The sequence below is a fragment of the Rana temporaria genome, chromosome 4 (genome assembly GCF_905171775.1).
Source record: "Rana temporaria chromosome 4, aRanTem1.1, whole genome shotgun sequence".
NCBI lineage: Eukaryota > Metazoa > Chordata > Amphibia > Anura > Ranidae > Rana > Rana temporaria.
In genome coordinates this window covers 113,281,707-113,298,462 of record NC_053492.1, presented here as the reverse complement: position 1 = coordinate 113,298,462, position 16,756 = coordinate 113,281,707, and the positions used below count along the sequence as shown (strand labels likewise).

Genomic DNA, 16,756 nt, shown 5'->3' with positions numbered 1-16,756 from the left:
ACTAGCTTAAAGGAACCTATTTAGAAAATAAAAAACGGACCTTTAAAACCCCTTTAAGCCTCTGTTCAGTTTACAAATAATGATGAGATAATTGTTGTTTAATACCCACAATGGTAAGAAATTTTAATTGTGAGTAAAGGAATTTTTAGCTGTTTCACTGTTGTTTCTACTAAGTGTAAGTATAAGATGAGTTTGACGTATTTGTATTCACTTTATTCACTCTCATATGACATGCACTGAAGAGATGTCAGGAGACCTAAAACTGTAATGCCCTGTACACACGATCGGTTCGTCTGATGAAAACGGACCGATGGACCGTTTTCATCGGATGAACCGATCGTGTGTGGGCCCCATCATTTTTTTTCCCATCAGTGAAAAAAAATAGAACCTGTTTTAAAATTTTCGTATGGTTAAAAAACCGATAGAAAAAAAGGATCGTCTGTGGGGAAATCCATCGGTCAAAAACCCACACATGCTCAGAATCAAGTGGACGCATGTCCCGAAGCATTGAACTTCATTGTTATCAGCACATCGTTGTGTTTTACGTCACCGCGTTGGACACGATCGGATTTTTAACTGATGGTGTGTAGGCAAGACTGATGAAAGTCAGCTTCATCGGATATCTGATGAAAAAATCCATCGGTTCGTTTTCATCAGATGAACCGATCGTGTGTACAGGGCAAAAATGTCTTGTTCAGTTAATTTTTCCTTACTCCCCTCTCTGCTTCTGCACACTGGACTTCAGTGAATATATTTCCATGACCATCTCTCTAAAACAACAGAGCATTATATTAACACAAGTGAAAAAGCATGGGATCTAAAAGGCCAGAATTTGGGTATGGTTAGGTTGTGTGAATTTTCCTGTTCATATTATAGGAATAGTCTCTAAAACGGCCTTTCCCTACCAGGGTTCTGTGAAACCCCAGGGCTCCTTCAGAGGATGTTAGGGGTTCCTTCAGAAAAGAGCAGTAAATGCTCTCCTGCTTACACTGACCATCAATGTGAGGAGTCATATCTACAATGACCAGCAATGTAGGGTCACTTTTACACAGATCACAGACCACAATGCAGAATGTCACTTTTACACTGATGTATATTACCGTGTTTCTCCGAAAATAAGACCGGGTCTTATATTAATTTTTGCTACAAAAAACACACTAGGGCTTATTTAATGACAGCATTAAAGTGGTTGTAACCCTAAAAAACAAAACGAAAAAAAACAGTTGCTTTTAAAGCATGATAGATAGCACAGTGCATGTGCTGCATCATTTACCCCTCTCCATGTTCTAAAAATCAATCATGAATACATCAATAAGAAATTAAAAAGTACCCCTGGTTTTTGCATCGCATCTCAGATCAACCATAGATTGGTTTTTGTTTGTTTCTCATCTTTTTTTTATTTTTTTATATATTATATTATTTCTTTCTGTGATTTCTGTGATTTATTTTTGTCATTTTTTTTTCTTTAATTTGATTTTTCTCATTACTAGTTACTACCCATATGGTATTCATGACTTTTGTTTGTCACAGACTTTGGTCAGCAGTTCGCATTATTGAGCTATTATTATTATTATAACTACAGCTCACTGAAGTCTGTTGATTTCAAGATGCCTTATCTTGCTTGTCATGTTTACTGAGTGCCTTATCTGCTGTATGCTATGTCTTGTTTATTTTCAAATAAAAAACTTTTAAGTCGGAAAAAAAAAGAAATTAAAAAGTTCCTGTGTCACTCCCCACCCCTCCCCCTGTCAGGTAAGAAGTCCATTTAATTATAAAAAAAAAAACATCTTATCCTTATCAAATACTTTTAATAACAATATTATACTGGTACCTACATTAGTGTGTCAACTAATCCACTGTCCACAGTTTTATACCATAAAAATACCTTTTACAGCTCCCCTGGGCATTCACGTGTGATCTGCTCTTCTTCTCCGAGATCCCCGCTGACGTCAGCCCCCTCCGTGTACTGCAGAGGGAGGGGCCGCATACATCAGTGGGGGGAGAGGAAGAGAGAGAAGAGCCGAGATCCCGCTGATGTCAGCCCGCTCCATACACTGAAGATAAAGGGGCTGCAGACATCAGTGCGGGGGAGAGGATAAGAGAGAAGAGCAGAGATCCAGCTGACGTTAGCGGGGAGGAGAGGATGAAAGATAAGAGCCAAGATCCCGCTGACGTCAGCCCGCTCGTACACTGAATAGAAAGGGGCTGCAGACATCAGCCGGGACGAGAAAAGAGGACCTCCAGTGGCTGTAAAACATATTATTAAACTGTAATAAACGGAGACACTGCACCAGTATACAGTAATAGATTACAGGTTTTTTTTGTAAACTTTGATGGGGCTTATTTTCGGGGTAGGGCTTATAATGCAGCCCGCCCTGATAATTGCACTAGGTCTTTCTTTTGGGGTAGGGCTTATTTTCGGGGGAACACGGTATATATGAAGGTAAAGCGCTTCATCAGAAAAAAATGTACACTGACCAATCAACAAAAAATACAGAATAATAACCACACAATGAAAAGCTTTAAATATATAACTGTGTCAACATTGATCAAATAAATAGTTCATAAAGTGTCCATAAGCATATTAATTTTCTCCCAACACCATACCAGACAGCAATGGCCAAGAACGACTTGGTAAATATGTAGCAAGGTAAACCTCCAGCTTCCTCAGGATCCTCTATGACGTCACTTCCGGCTGGCAGACATTACAGTCTGTGGAGCACACGCCATTCTTCCGCATTCCGTAGAGGGAGGTTGAACCCTACTGGGGAGTTGAACCTCCCCTAACCGCAGCAGCTCCTAAACGATTTATGGAGTTGAGTTTAGGAGCTTTGAAAAAAAATATGCCAAAAGCTCCTAAACTCAAGTTTAGGAGCTGCTAGCGTATATGGAGCCTTATTGTGTGGTTATTATTGTGTATTTTGTGTTAAATGGTCATGGCACATTTTTTTCTGGTGAAGTGCTTTAACTTCATAAATAATACATATTTTTCTTGAGTGTTGTCTGACACTTTAAGAGGCAACAGCCTCACTGTAATAACATTTCTTTTATTTTCACTTTTACACTGATCACTGACCACTACTGTAAGGTGTTACTTTTTCACCGATCACCAATATTAGTGGTCACTTCTACAATGAGCACCAATTTAACAAGTCACTTCAGTTTACTGTCTGTATTTCTTTTCTGCCCATTATTAATACTGATCACGCTAATGTAGCACAAGCTGTAGACACAGGAAACAAGACAATATGCCGCTCCAGGTGAGTGTCATTTCCAGATGGACTGAGTGAACCTGGCTTGCTTCTGTGAAGACTGGATACAATAGAGAAAACGGCTGCACTCCAATACCAGTCCAAGAAGATTTTTATTCCATGAAGTGCAAAAAAACTGACACCGAGACACAGTCAAGTATTGAAGGTTGACGCGTTTCACACTAACAATGTGCACTTTATGGAATAAAAATGTTCTTATACTGGTACTACGGTGCAGCAGTTTTCTATATTGTATCCAGCACAAGCTGTAGGCCCGATCATTTTAGTGAGGGTTTTCTGAGTCTTGGAAACTATTTTAAGGGTCTCTACATGGTTAAAATGTCAAGAAAGGCTGTTCTATGAGATGACAAATATTGCACTCACCCGCCATCACTCCAAACGTAAAGAACAGAAAATGTACATTGGTGGCAAAAGCACTTAGCACCCATCCAAGAGACGTCAGGAACCCTCCAATCATGGCAGTTTTCCGACATCCACAGGTGTTAATGAACAAACCAATAAAAGGACCTGGAGAATAAAACAACATGACAACTAACCAGGTCACTTTAAGCAACATATGCTGTCTTATAGGAGAAGTTTAGCTTTAATCACATTGTTTTCATAAACACAACATGCATGAGCTACTATACTGTAATATAAATGCTGTTTATTAAATTAGGCTATAATAAAATGAGTTACACAAAAGGAGCCCATTTGTATTACTAACTGCAGCCTAAGAACTGCCTCTGGCTGCACCATGTATATCTGCATGAGATGTTCTGAAGGTAAACATTTTTTACTGCCTTTGATACATTAGGGGTCATTGCAGCCTGGTAATATTTATGTATGTATTGCTAGGTAGTAGCTATTGGCAAACAGTGGGAGGCATGCCTGTATACTGTATATCTATGATCTATTTATGCTGAGCTGAAGCTCCCTCTGGCAGAGGAACACAAAATAATTTATGGGTCCAGTTAGACTGGATATTCTGCAAGAATTAGTACCCTTATCTGTTAACTCTTAAGCCCCATACACACTATCAGTTTTCCTGCAGGTTTTTTCGCTTCAGGTTTACCAAAACCATCTAATATGAGGTCAAACCTTAATGCCACATACACACGATCGGTTCATCCGATGAAAACGGACCGATGGATTTTTTCATCAGATATCCGATGAAGCTGACTTTCATCAGTCTTGCCTACACACCATCAGTTAAAAATCAGTTTGTGTCAGAACACGGTGACGTAAAACACAACGACGTGCTGAGAAAAATGAAGTTCGACTTGATTCTGAGAATGCATGGATTTTTAACCAATGGACTTGCCCACAGACGAACGTTTTTTTCTATCGTTTTTTTAACCATCAGATCATTTTAAAACAGGTTCTACGTTTTTTCACCGATGGGAAAAAAAACGATGGGGCCCACACACGATCGGTTCGTCCGATGAAAACGGTCCATCGGACCGTTTTCATCAGACGAACTGATCGTGTGTACGCGGCATTAGAGTTTCAATTTGTATGCAATCAGGCAGGCCCTTGCACTACATGGTTTTGGTAAACCTGAAGAGAAAAACCTGCAGGAAAACTGATAGTGTGTATGGGGGCTTTGGGCCAGTTCACACCACATGCAGTCCAGTTAATTTCTTTCTGCATCAAAAATGTATGGAAAGTAGGTTATATGGTTTCCAATGGCATAGTTCACATCAGTGTGGTCAGTTACAGGGCATTCCAGTTCCAGAAAAAAAGTAGAATGTGCTGTATTTTTCCTTTACTGGATTGTACTGGAACGCAGAAAAATGCATAAAAATCGTGCTGGAATGCATCAAAAACACACCAAACCCCAGAAAAAAATAAGTAAAAAAGCCTTTGGAATGCATCCAGAAATGCATAAACACACTGGAACGCATCAATGCAGCCAGAACGGATCTGAAGTGTGTTTTTAGTGTGAGCTGGCCCTAAGACCTTGCTCACACCATGTGCAGACGTCAGTTTTTCTGCACGCATTCTAAGGGCGCAAAGAATACAATTGTTCTCTCTGTGCCCTGTTTACACCACAAAGCTGGTATCATGTGCAGTTTTTTTCTGCACAGGAATCTGTAATGGGTATGCAATTTTCTGCGTGAAAAAAACTGACTGACACCAACAATTGCGTTGTGAACAGGGCGCATAAAAGACGCGCATGAAAACTGTCAACACACATAAAAACTCACTGAAATGGGCATGAAAACTGATGAAAAACTCATGTCTCTCTAAGTGAAATCTGCTCAGTTTTTATGCACGTATGGAGTGAATGGGGCCTAAAGGTAAAACCTCACAAAAAGGTTTAAAGCAGAACTAAACTCATTGATTTAACAGTTTAAAAAAAATGATTCCTGGAATGTAACTGTCACATTGGTTGTGCTTGCAACCAAACTGTCAAACCATCAAAAGCCTAGTGTAATAACATGTGTAGCATCATGACAGTTGAAGATCAAACAGATGTCAAGATGGCTGAAAATGATAGAAAAGTTTAGTTCCACTTTAATTAAATCTTTTGTTGAAGTAGGAAATTGCCTTAAAGTGATTGTAAGACTTCAGTTTTTTTTTAAATAACAAACATATCATACTTACTTCCACTGTGCAGCTCGTTTTGCACAGAGTGGCCCCGATCCTCGACTTCTGGGGTCCCTCTGCGGCTCTCGCAGCTCCTCCTCTTATCACCACCCTAGGAGAAGCGCTCTCCTGGGGGGTTACCTTACGGGCGCGCTCCCGAGTCCAGCATTTGCATCCATTGACTCGAATGCCGACCTCGGTCCTCACCCCCATGTCATTGGATTTTATTGACAGCAGCAGGAGCCAATGGCTGGGCTGCTATCAATCTTTCCAATCAAGAGCCGAGAACTCCGGGCAGAGGAAGAGTGAGTCTCCTCCAGGTGAGATTCCAGGGCTCAGGTAAGTAAAACGGGGGGCTGGGGGGCCGGTCACTGCCAGGTGTTTTTTCACCTTAATGCATAGGATGCAATAAGGTGAAAAAACACAAGGGGTTACAACCCCTTTAAACAGCTTTCTTTTTAAACTGTTACTAAAGTTGAAATGCTTTGTCATGTGGAGATTGATTAATTGTTTAATTCTGGAAAAGCGAGTGACTCAACATCCATTACCCAAAAGTCATTTGTGCTCATCCTGTATTCACAGTATGTTTGACCTGATCTCAGTTTAAAGTGTAAGTTCACAGAAAAATCTGTAAGATGAACTTACACAGGTCCCCCTCCTTGCCCCCCCCCGATCCCGCTGACCTGGACCGCTGCAATCTCTGGTTGTAAGTCCCGGTATTTCCGCGCAAGGAGTCCAGGGCTTAGAAATCCTCTGCATCCACGCGTCTTCTCCATAGCTGACATAACGGGCTATGCGACTGCTGATTGGTCGGCACCGCCTATGTGATGGCGCTGACCAACTAGAATGCTCCAAAACATCCCTCCTGACGTTGGATGTATTGGACATCGAGAAAGGGGACCTGTGTAAGTTCAGCTTACAGAGTTTTCTGTAAAGGTGAACGTACCCTTTAATGCTTACTGAATAAACCTGAGCCAAGACTTAAGCATGCAGGGTATACCAACAACAACAGTGGGTACTGACTAAAATTTTAAGTGTTACTAAACCCACAACAGTAAAATCTGTCTGTATATGCAGTAAAGCATGCTTGCCACTGACCATTGAACCTAAGGGGTTAATCCTCTGCATAAAGGCTGTGTGATCCGGTCTTCTCTCATCCTCCTCTTCTTTAACTGACTCCAATCCATCTCTTCATATGACAAGGCATTAGGAGTCAAACTGCACATGCTCAGTTTGTTGTGTATTGCTAGATGTATTTTTTTGGGAAGAGTGTATGTGATCAGCACAGAGCCAATCAGCACTGTCCAGACAGAGGATCATGGGAGAATGAAAACTCCTCCTACAAGCCTTGAGAAGACAGTGATGCAAGTCACAGGCATGCTATAACTACTGATGAAAAAGGTATTTAGCAGCTTATATTTACTAAATTGATTGCATTTTCATGTTCTGTGTACTGCGGGAGACCAGATATATTGAATGTAGGGTCCTGAATTTAGTAACACTTTAACTGTAAAAATTGCAGTTTGCCTCTCTTTTATGTTTACTGTGTATATACATGTGTATTGCTTTTTCAGTGTACATATACAGTGGGAATAAGAACAGCACTTCTGTTTACATATCCTTATGGGAGCACATATACATAGGATAAAGAGAACCTTTTGGCATTTGTGAAAGCAGATCTATTCATAGACACAAATGCTTGACATGACAATGGAAAAATCAAGAGAAAAGTTTATCTTAGGTGACATAAACAGCCATTGAGAGTGTCCAAATGTTCAGATTGGGGTCAGTCAGATTAAGCAAAAAAAAGACAACATTGTTTAGTGTAATTGAAATGTATAAAAGAGTCAGGTCCTTCTATTGGAATGTCATACCTACGATTAGGGTGATGCCCATTGTCAAGGAGCTGACCCATGCTGTCAGACCTCTGCTTTGATTGAACTCTTCCAGCCATTCCATGTTGAGAATGCCCAGTGCCATCTGTGATCCCATAACCAGCAAGTGGACAAGGAAAGAAGACAAGACCACCATCCATGCCCAGCCTCCATCAATATTAGTGTTCCCCTTCTGTGTGTCTCCCCGGCCCTTTAGCTTCCTGTCCAATTCCTTCTCCATATCTGCTCCTTCACTGCACATCCCGGCCTGTATTAAAGAGTCAATAAAATAAACGGGTTAATAAATAAACACATTTCAGCTGCATAATTTTTTACAAAGGACTAAGTCCATGCTAAGGGAGATATGCCCTCTCTGTCAGGTCGACTATTGTCACCAAAACGTGGTGGAAAATTCTAAAATTTACAGATTTCTGCAAAAGTAGAGGAGAATTCTTGCAATGGACACCTGTTACGGTGTCAACTCTCTAGGAGGGGATTTTCTTCAATTTCTTCTTATTTTGCTTTTGAGCCTTTGGAACAGGAAGGATAGGAAAATCTGCTCTATTAGATACAGGTAAAAAAAAAAGAACCACAATAAGGTTCTAAGCATTTGTTACTCTACCCAAACCAAAAACAGCATGTTTTGTTAAACTTTAAGGAATTTGGTTTGTCTTTACCCAGCAGCATTTTCTGGGTCTTATCTATCAGATCCATGTTCTCTACATCCATAATTATGTGAAGCTAAACTAGAAAAACATGATTGATGCTTGTCAACAATCTTTATCAATGGATAGGTCAAAATCATTTCTGATAATATTACACAATTTAACACTACCTACATAAATAAATACATAATTATTAAAAAGGAGTAAAATACATACTAATAGCGAAGTTGGGTAGGGAATCGTTGAATGTCAGTATTACTGATACTAGGATTTGTAACAGTAAGATGTATTAGTCCTTTGTTATGATATTGTTTGTGCTGCCTTGAAGCATGTTCTCAGAATTCTATCTATTCTCTATGTATTTAATGAACAAAGCTAAAAAGAACATATCTCGGAATGTGGCTGACAATGATCAGATGAGAAAGAAAGAAAGACGGTGGAAGACAAATGCAAAGCAAACATCTCTTGTTTTATCATACTATGAGTCGTAGCCACCCAGACCAGAGGCAGCTTACAGCAACTACTTCTAGGCATTGCCCATAAGTTACCATAACATGAGGGGAAAGCCTTTTCTATCCCAGAAATGATGTATACTCTAACATGTTTTTTTCAAATTCTTTATTTATATACATTTCAGAGTACAGAACAAAATGCAGAACGTAACTGTCAGGAACGTGTAATGCTCCTGCTGCTGGTCTCATTCCAGCATTCTGGTTTTGGCTATGATGCATTCCTGTCTATCTGTCCACCTGAAAGGTGATTAATGTGGTCAGTCTCTGGGTGGGGACCAAACCTGATTTAAAGTGATTGTAAAGTCTTGTTTAAAAAACAAAAAATTACAAATATATTATACGTACCTGCTCTGAGCAGTGGATTTGCACAGGGCAGCCTGGATCCTCCACTTCTCTGGTCAATCTTCGCTGCTCCTGGCCCCTCCCTCCTGTTGAATGCCCCCACAGCAAGCAACCACTGAACTGCCCTGCCCCCTCTCTCTTGATTGGCTAACTGACTTCGATTGACAGATGCGGAAGCCAATGGTGCAGCTGCTGTGTCTCAGCCAATCAGGAGGGAGAGTCCGAACGGCTGAGGGACTCGTAGACATCGCTGGATAGAGATGGGGCTTGTGTAAATATTGCGGGGGCTGCTGTACACAGAAGGCTTTTTATCTTAATGCATAGAATGCATTAAGATAAAAAACCTTCTGCCTTTACAATCCTTTTAAGCCAGCCAAACCTTCAGTCTCATAGTCTCATGCTTGTGATAGCGTATGAAATACGTGTTTCAGGCTCCCCATTTGCCTGACCTGCTCTGCTAGACTGGATTTCCTCATTGACAACCTCGGATCGGATATCTACTATTCTCTGAACTCTACCTGCTTTTTGAGTATGGACTGACTCCACTATTCTGAATTGTGCCTGCCTTGTCCCGGGACTATCATTAGACCACTCTGTCTGTCTGCCAACCACAAATACCTCTTTGCTTTGCTCAGTTCACGCATGCCCTGGTGTGGTAGCCAGACACTATAGCATTATGTACAAGTCCTCGGGGCAACCGAGTACTGGGAAAGGGGGCTGCTATAGGTGAAGAACACAGAAGCTACCTATAGTGCCTGACCACCTGCCTTAGGGGTAAGCACAGGGGAGGGCTGGCAGCCTTAGGCCTGGGGGGCAAGTCCAGTCAAATGGCCCATAGAGCGTGGAAAAGTGATGGATCGAGGAAAACAGTCTAAGATTTTTCATGATCACAAGAGTCCGCGCAGAGGCCTCCCCTTACATCAGAGTCCACATAGAGGCCCCCCCCCTTACATCAGAGTCCGCACAGAGGCCTCCCCTTACATCAGAGTCCGCACAGACCCCATATACATCAGATCTGATGTAAGGGGTGTTCGGGGAAACTTAATTTAAGGGTGCATGCTGTGGACTATTGTGTAAAGAGGGTCTCTGCTCACCAAAGCCTGCCCCCCTCCCCTTTAACAAAGTCCACAGAGCACCCCTTTTTATACACTGGGAGGCAGGAGAGACCAGAGAGGGTGAGCTTTCCAGGATGGCGGCTGAGGCGAAGGCAGGCTGTCTGATGCTTTTTTGGGTTCAAACTTCCTGTCCAGTGCCCACACATGCCCGGGGAGTGTGGGCAGGGCAGACTCAGAAGGAGAAGGAGCAGATGAGCTCTATCTTTCCTCGTGTCTGTGCAGAGAGAGAAGGGGATGTCAGCGCTGGTGTGCGCTGAGGCTGAGCTATGTGTGAGACGAGACATAGCTCAGCTCTGCAGCCATCTACCTCGGAGCTGACACAGGCACGGCTTCACAGTGGGAGGTGAGCAGCGGCCGTGACCTGTGTTAACAGAGCTACAGCAGGCATATTCCTGCTCTGCAAGAACAGCATTTGGTAGTGGTGGCCGGTGGCTGTGCATAGTGTCACTAGCACAGGGGGAGATTTTCACCCTGCCCCCCATGCCAGCCCTCCCCTGGGTAAGCGTGACAGTAACAATGGAAGAATTTGGGGTACACAACTGTTTGTTCCCTGTAAAGATTGTGAGAAAGTGGGGAATGTATGCTCCAGATGACAAAATGAATGTAAAAAAAATTTGATATATCAATGTGTAAGAGCACTTAAAAATTAGGTTACCGTTTTGAGAAACAGTTCGGTCTTGTAGGAATAGCCTGCAGAGTTTAAGGTCCCTGGCATGAATATTTTTAATTAGAGGAAGAGTTGTCTATGAGTTTATGTGTCTGAGCAAGAGTGCTTTCCAGAGGTCAAGATTGTAGTAGCCATATCATTTTGTTAATTCATTTATGCTAAGCCAAGTGTGAAATATGGGGCTCTGATTATTGTTTTTTAAGAAGATGGGACAGAACAGGCTAGTAAGGGAATCAAGGACAAACCTTGGATTGTCCACAATGGAGTATAGGAGGAATTCCTTTGAGGAAATAGCATATTTTGTAAGGGCTGTAGAACATGTATCAAGGGATATGCTAATAGTGGGATGCTGTTTTAAGGCAAGGTGAATGTGGTATGCACACCAGGATATCCTGTTAAGGGGGAAGTCAGAAGAGTTTGTTTGGTTGTTATCCAAGTTGTCCGTTAACTTTTGCTGTACTGTAATGTGATGTTAACTACGTTCTGTAGAATGTATACGCATTTAGGGAGAATTGCTACAGCAATGTTACAGCATCCAAGCTAAAATATCTCCATGTGTCAATTTATTAGCAGTGGGGTAGATTCAGTAAGCAATTGCGTCTGCATAACCATAGTTACGCAGCGCAATTGCTTAGTTGCGCCGGCGTAACGACTTTTCTGTATTCAGAAAGCTTGTTACGCCGACTGCAGCCTAAGATATGACTGGCATAAGGCTCTTATGCCGTCGTATCGTAGGCTGCATTCTTACGATGGCCGCTAGGTGGCGTTCCCGTAGTGGTCAGCGTAGAGTATGCAAATTGCATACTCACGCCGATTTACAACCGTACGCGCGCCCGGCGTACGCATTTTACGTCGTTTGCGTTCGTCGTTTTCTACGTAAGGCTGCCCATGCTATTAGCAGGGGCAGCCAATGCTACGTATACCCGTCGTTCCCGCGTCAGGAATATTTGAAAATTACGTTGTTTGCGTAAGTGAATCGTGAATGGCGCTGGACGCCATTTATGTTCACGTTGAAGCAAATGACGTCCTTGCGACGTCATTTGCCGCAATGCACGTCTGGAAAGTTTCCCGACGGAGCATGCGCACTACGTTCGGCGTGGGAATGTGCCTAATTTAAATGATCCACGCCCCCTACGGGATCATTTAAATTACGCGCCCTTACTCCGGGCAGTTTTAGGGAGCGCACACGCAAATTACGGAGCTACTGCTTCGTGAATGAAGCGTAGTGCACGGAATTTACGGAGGCGGAGCGTAAAAACTGTACGCTGCGCCTCCGTAAGAGGGCGCAAGTCGTACCTGAATCCAGCCCAGTGTTATTTTTACAAATGAGCAGTGTATTGTTTAAGGAGATGTGTCTTTCAAGTCTACTGGGATGAGCAATATCAGGTATTTAATGCCCATTTAACTGCTTGCCGACCGCCCACCGTAGTTTTACGGCAGCAGGTCGGCTCGGCTGCGCAAAATCACGTAATATTACATGATTTTGCATTGCGGCCACTAGGGGCGCGCGCCCCCCCTGCTCGCCCCTGGTGCCGAGTGCACGGCGGGCGCGATCAATGCCGGGCACCTGCGAACGATTGTTACAGAGCGAGAACCGGGAGCTGTGTGTGTAAACACACAGCTCCCGGTTCTTTCAGGGGGAGAAATGACTGATCGTCTGTTCATACAATGGATGAACAGCGATCTGTCATTTCCCCTAGTCAGTCCCACCCCCTCTTCAGTTAGAACACAATGAGGGAACATTTTTAACCCCCTTGATCGCCCCCTAGTGTTAACCCCTTCCCTGCCAGTGAAATTTTTACAGTAATCAATGCATTTTTATAGCATTAGAGAACACGTAGAAGATGCTACCGACTGCAGCGAGCATCTTCTACGTGTGTTCTCTCTGCGTGCGGCATCCATCTCCTGTAGTCCATCCATCTCCTGTAGTCAAGGGGAGGGGGCGAGCACGACACTCCACACCATGGAGAAAGCCTTGCATTACTGTGTGGAGTTACAGACAGAAGAACAGGAAGTGAGCATTTCTCAGAAGAAATAAGGACATTTAAAAGCAAAATCGTAGGATGAGGTAAGTGAAGAAGGACTGCACTAAGGTAAAGGAAGCTATTTGGGGGGGGGGGGGGAAATAAGTTTACAACCCCTTTAACCACTTGCCGCCCGCCAATGACAGATTGACGGCGGCAAAGTGGTTGTAGAATCCTGACTGGGCGTCATATGATGTCCTCAGGATTCTGAGCCGCTGCGCGCCCCCGGGGGCGCGCATTGCGGCGATCGTTGTTGCGGGGTGTCAGTCTGACACCCCGCAACACCGATCTCGGTAAAGAGTCTCTCACGGAGACTCTTTACCACGTGATCAGCCGTGTCGAATCACGGCTGATCACGATGTAAACAGGAAGAGCCGTTGTCGGCTCTTCCTCACTCGCGTCTGACAGACGCGAGTAGAGGAGAGCCGAACGGCTGCTCTCCTGACAGGGGGGGTTCGCGCTGATTGTTTATCAGCGCAGCCCCCCCTCGGATCGCCACATGGACCACCAGGGAAGCCCACCCTGGACCACCAGGGAAGGGCAGATCCAAAAAAAAAGGCTAAAAAAAAAAGGCTGTAAAAAAAAAAAAAGAAGGGCAGATAAAAAAAAAAAAGGCTCAAAAAAGAAAAAAAGGCTGTAAAAAAAAAAAAGCATTACAAAAAAAAAGATGCCACTCAGTGCCCACAAATGGGCACTGACTGGCAACATAGGTTAATCAGTGTCCATCAGTGCCACCCTACAGTGTCCATCAGTGCCACGCCACAGTGCCCATCCATGCCCAGTGCCCACCTATCAGTGCCCATCTGTGCCACCCATAAGTAGCCATCAGTGCCACCCATAAGTGCCGCCCATGAGTGCCCATCTGTGCCGCCTATGAGTGCCCAGTGCCACCTATGTGTGCCCATCAGTGCCACCTATGTGTGCCCATCAGTGCCGCCTATGTGTGCCCATCAGTGCCGCCTATGTGTGCCCATCAGTGCCGCCTATGTGTGCCCATCAGTGCTGCATACAAGCGCCGCCAATCAGTGCCACCTCATCTGTGCCCGTCAGTACTACCTCATCCATGTCCATCAGTGCCATCTCATCGGTGCCCATCAGTGCCGCCATATCAGTGCCCGTAATTGAAAGAGAAAACTTACTTATTTACAAAAAATTTAACAGAAAAAAATAAAAACGTATTTTTTTTCAAAATTTTCAGTCTTTTTTTAGTTGTTGCGCAAAAAAAAAAAATCGCAGAGGTGATCAAATACCACCAAAAGAAAGCTCGATTTGTGGGGAAAAAAGGACGCCAATTTTGTTTGGGTACAGTGTAGCATGGCCGCGCAATTGCCATTCAAAGTGCGACAGTGCTGAAAGCTGAAAATTGGCTTGGGCGGGAAGGTGTATACGTGCCCTGTATGGAAGTGGTTAAATAAAGGATTCTCCTCAAACTGGTGTTTCAGTTCAGATAACTCACATGTTGGGATACCCCGTTCTGTTGAGCAGCCATGGACTACAAAGAAAAGCAATAGTATCTAGTTACTCTGATGGATTCTCCATCATTTGCAATCAATAAATAACTTCAGTTTAAATGAAGGCTACATGGGGTGGGGCACAAACTAGTGTGGAAAAATTCATTTACACTGAGGATTTATTGAGAGATGCTGCATGTGATTTATATGCAACGTTGGCTTTAGCTGGTGGTGAGTCTTTTGAATTGTGGATCATAGATCCAAATTAAAATATAACTATCCACAGTGTTTCCTAGAAAAACTCTTTAGTAAGTGTATACTGTAACAATCCATTTTATTTATGCCACACACAGAAAAATATCTTTATATAGAATTCCTTCAAAGAGAATTATTTTTGTGGCATAATCATGGGAATTTAAAGTGGTTGTAATGTCAGAAGTTTTTTTTATCTTAATGCATTCTATGCATTAAGATAAAAAAACTTTCTGTGTGCAGCAGCACCCCCTAATACTTACTTGAGCCCCATCTCTCTCCAGCGATGTCCATGAGTGCCTTGGCCGTCCGGGACTCTCCCCCTGATTGGCTGAGACACAGCAGCAATGCCATTGGCTCGCACTTCTGTCAATCAAAGTCAATCAGACAATCAGGAGAGAGAGGGTGGGCTGAATTGGGGCTCCGTGTCTGAATGGGCACACAGAGCTGTGACTCGAGTGCCCCCATAGTAAGTTGCTTGCTGTGGGAGCACTTGATAGGAAGGAGGGGCCAGGGTCACAGAGGAGGGACCTGAGAAGAGAAGGATCTGGGCTACTCTGTGCAAATACACTGCACGCACCAGGTAAGTATAACATGTTTGTTATTTTTAGAGAAAAAAAAAAACAAGACTTTACAATTACTTTAATATATTAATAATACATAGCTCCCTGAAAAAGGAATATCTACAGAAAGGGTAGGCAAAGGAATGGCAAATCCCTAATAAAGATATGGTATTAACTGAAAAATAGCTATAATTTGCAAATATAACTTTTAGCATTAACCACTTAACCCCCGAACCATATTGCTGGTCAAAGACCAGAGCACTTTTTGCGATTCGGCACTGCGTCGCTTTAACTGACAATTGCACGGTCCTGCGACGTGGCTCCCAAACAAAATTGGCGTCCTTTTTTTCCCACAAATAGAGCTTTCTTTTGGTGGTATTTGATCACCTCTGCGGTTTTTAGTTTTTGCGCTATAAACAAAAATAGAGCGACAATTTTGAAAAAAATGAATATTTTTTACTTTTTGCTGTAAATAAATATCCCCCAAAAATATATAAAAAACTATTTTTTTCCTCGGTTTAGGCCGATACACATTCTTCTCCATATTTTTTTGTAAAAAAAAATTGCAACAAGCGTTTATTGATTGGTTTGCGCAAAAGTTATAGCGTTTACAAAATAGGGGGTATTTTTATGGCATTTTTATTAATATTTTTTTTTACTAGTAATGGCGGCGATCAGCGATTTTTCCGGTACTGCTGCATTATGGCGGACACTTCGGACACTTTTGACACATTTTTGGGACCATTGGCATTTTTATAGCGATCAGTGCTATAAAAATGCATTGGATTACTATAAAAATGCCACTGGCAGTGAAGGGGTTAACACTAGGGGGCGGGGAAGGGGTTAAGTATGTCCCTTAGTGTGTTCTTACTGTGGGGGGGTGGCCTCACTAGGGGAAATCACTGATCTTCTGTTCATACATTGTATGAACAGAGGATTAGCATTCCCCCCCCCCCCCCTGACAGGACCGGGAGCTGTGTGTTTACACACACAGCTCCCGGTCCCCGCTCTGTAATGAGCGATTGCGTGTGCCTGCCGGGCACGCGCACGGGGTCGGGAGCAAACGGGGGGCCCCTGGTTACCTGCGAGAGAGCCGATGTAGAGCTACGGGCTCTTGCGCAGGAGAGCCAACCTGCCCCCGTAGAATGACGGCGGCAGGTCGGCAAGTAGTTAAACATTTATGAAAATAATGCCGATGTCATAAGGTGTATAGCATCCAGATTGTAAGCTCTCACAAGAAGGGTCCTCCTAACTGTCTGGACTTGAACTGTCCCCCTTTAAATTGTGAAGCACTGTGCAAAAACTGTTGGTGCTATATAAAACCTGTGTATTAATAATAACAAAATATGAGGTTAAATATGTGTGTATATATATATATATAGCACTGACAATCTACACATTGTAACTGATGATATGACTAACATTTTTTAACATCTTAAAGTTAAAAG

At 43.0% G+C, this 16,756-nt stretch overlaps 1 protein-coding gene across 3 annotated transcripts in view; it reads right to left on the bottom strand.

The window, feature by feature from the left end:
* SLC16A14 (solute carrier family 16 member 14) overlaps positions 1–16,756 on the bottom strand; it is a 66,502-nt gene that overhangs the window by 15,384 nt on the left and 34,362 nt on the right. For all 3 annotated transcript variants that reach the window (XM_040348813.1, XM_040348814.1, XM_040348812.1), the window contains exons 2-3: positions 7,718–7,985; positions 3,636–3,779 (exon numbers count right to left, since the gene is read on the bottom strand). In XM_040348813.1, coding sequence (XP_040204747.1) covers positions 3,636–3,779; positions 7,718–7,979 — 406 coding nt within the window. In that variant the 5' untranslated portion in view covers positions 7,980–7,985. The remainder of the gene's footprint in view (positions 1–3,635; positions 3,780–7,717; positions 7,986–16,756) is intronic.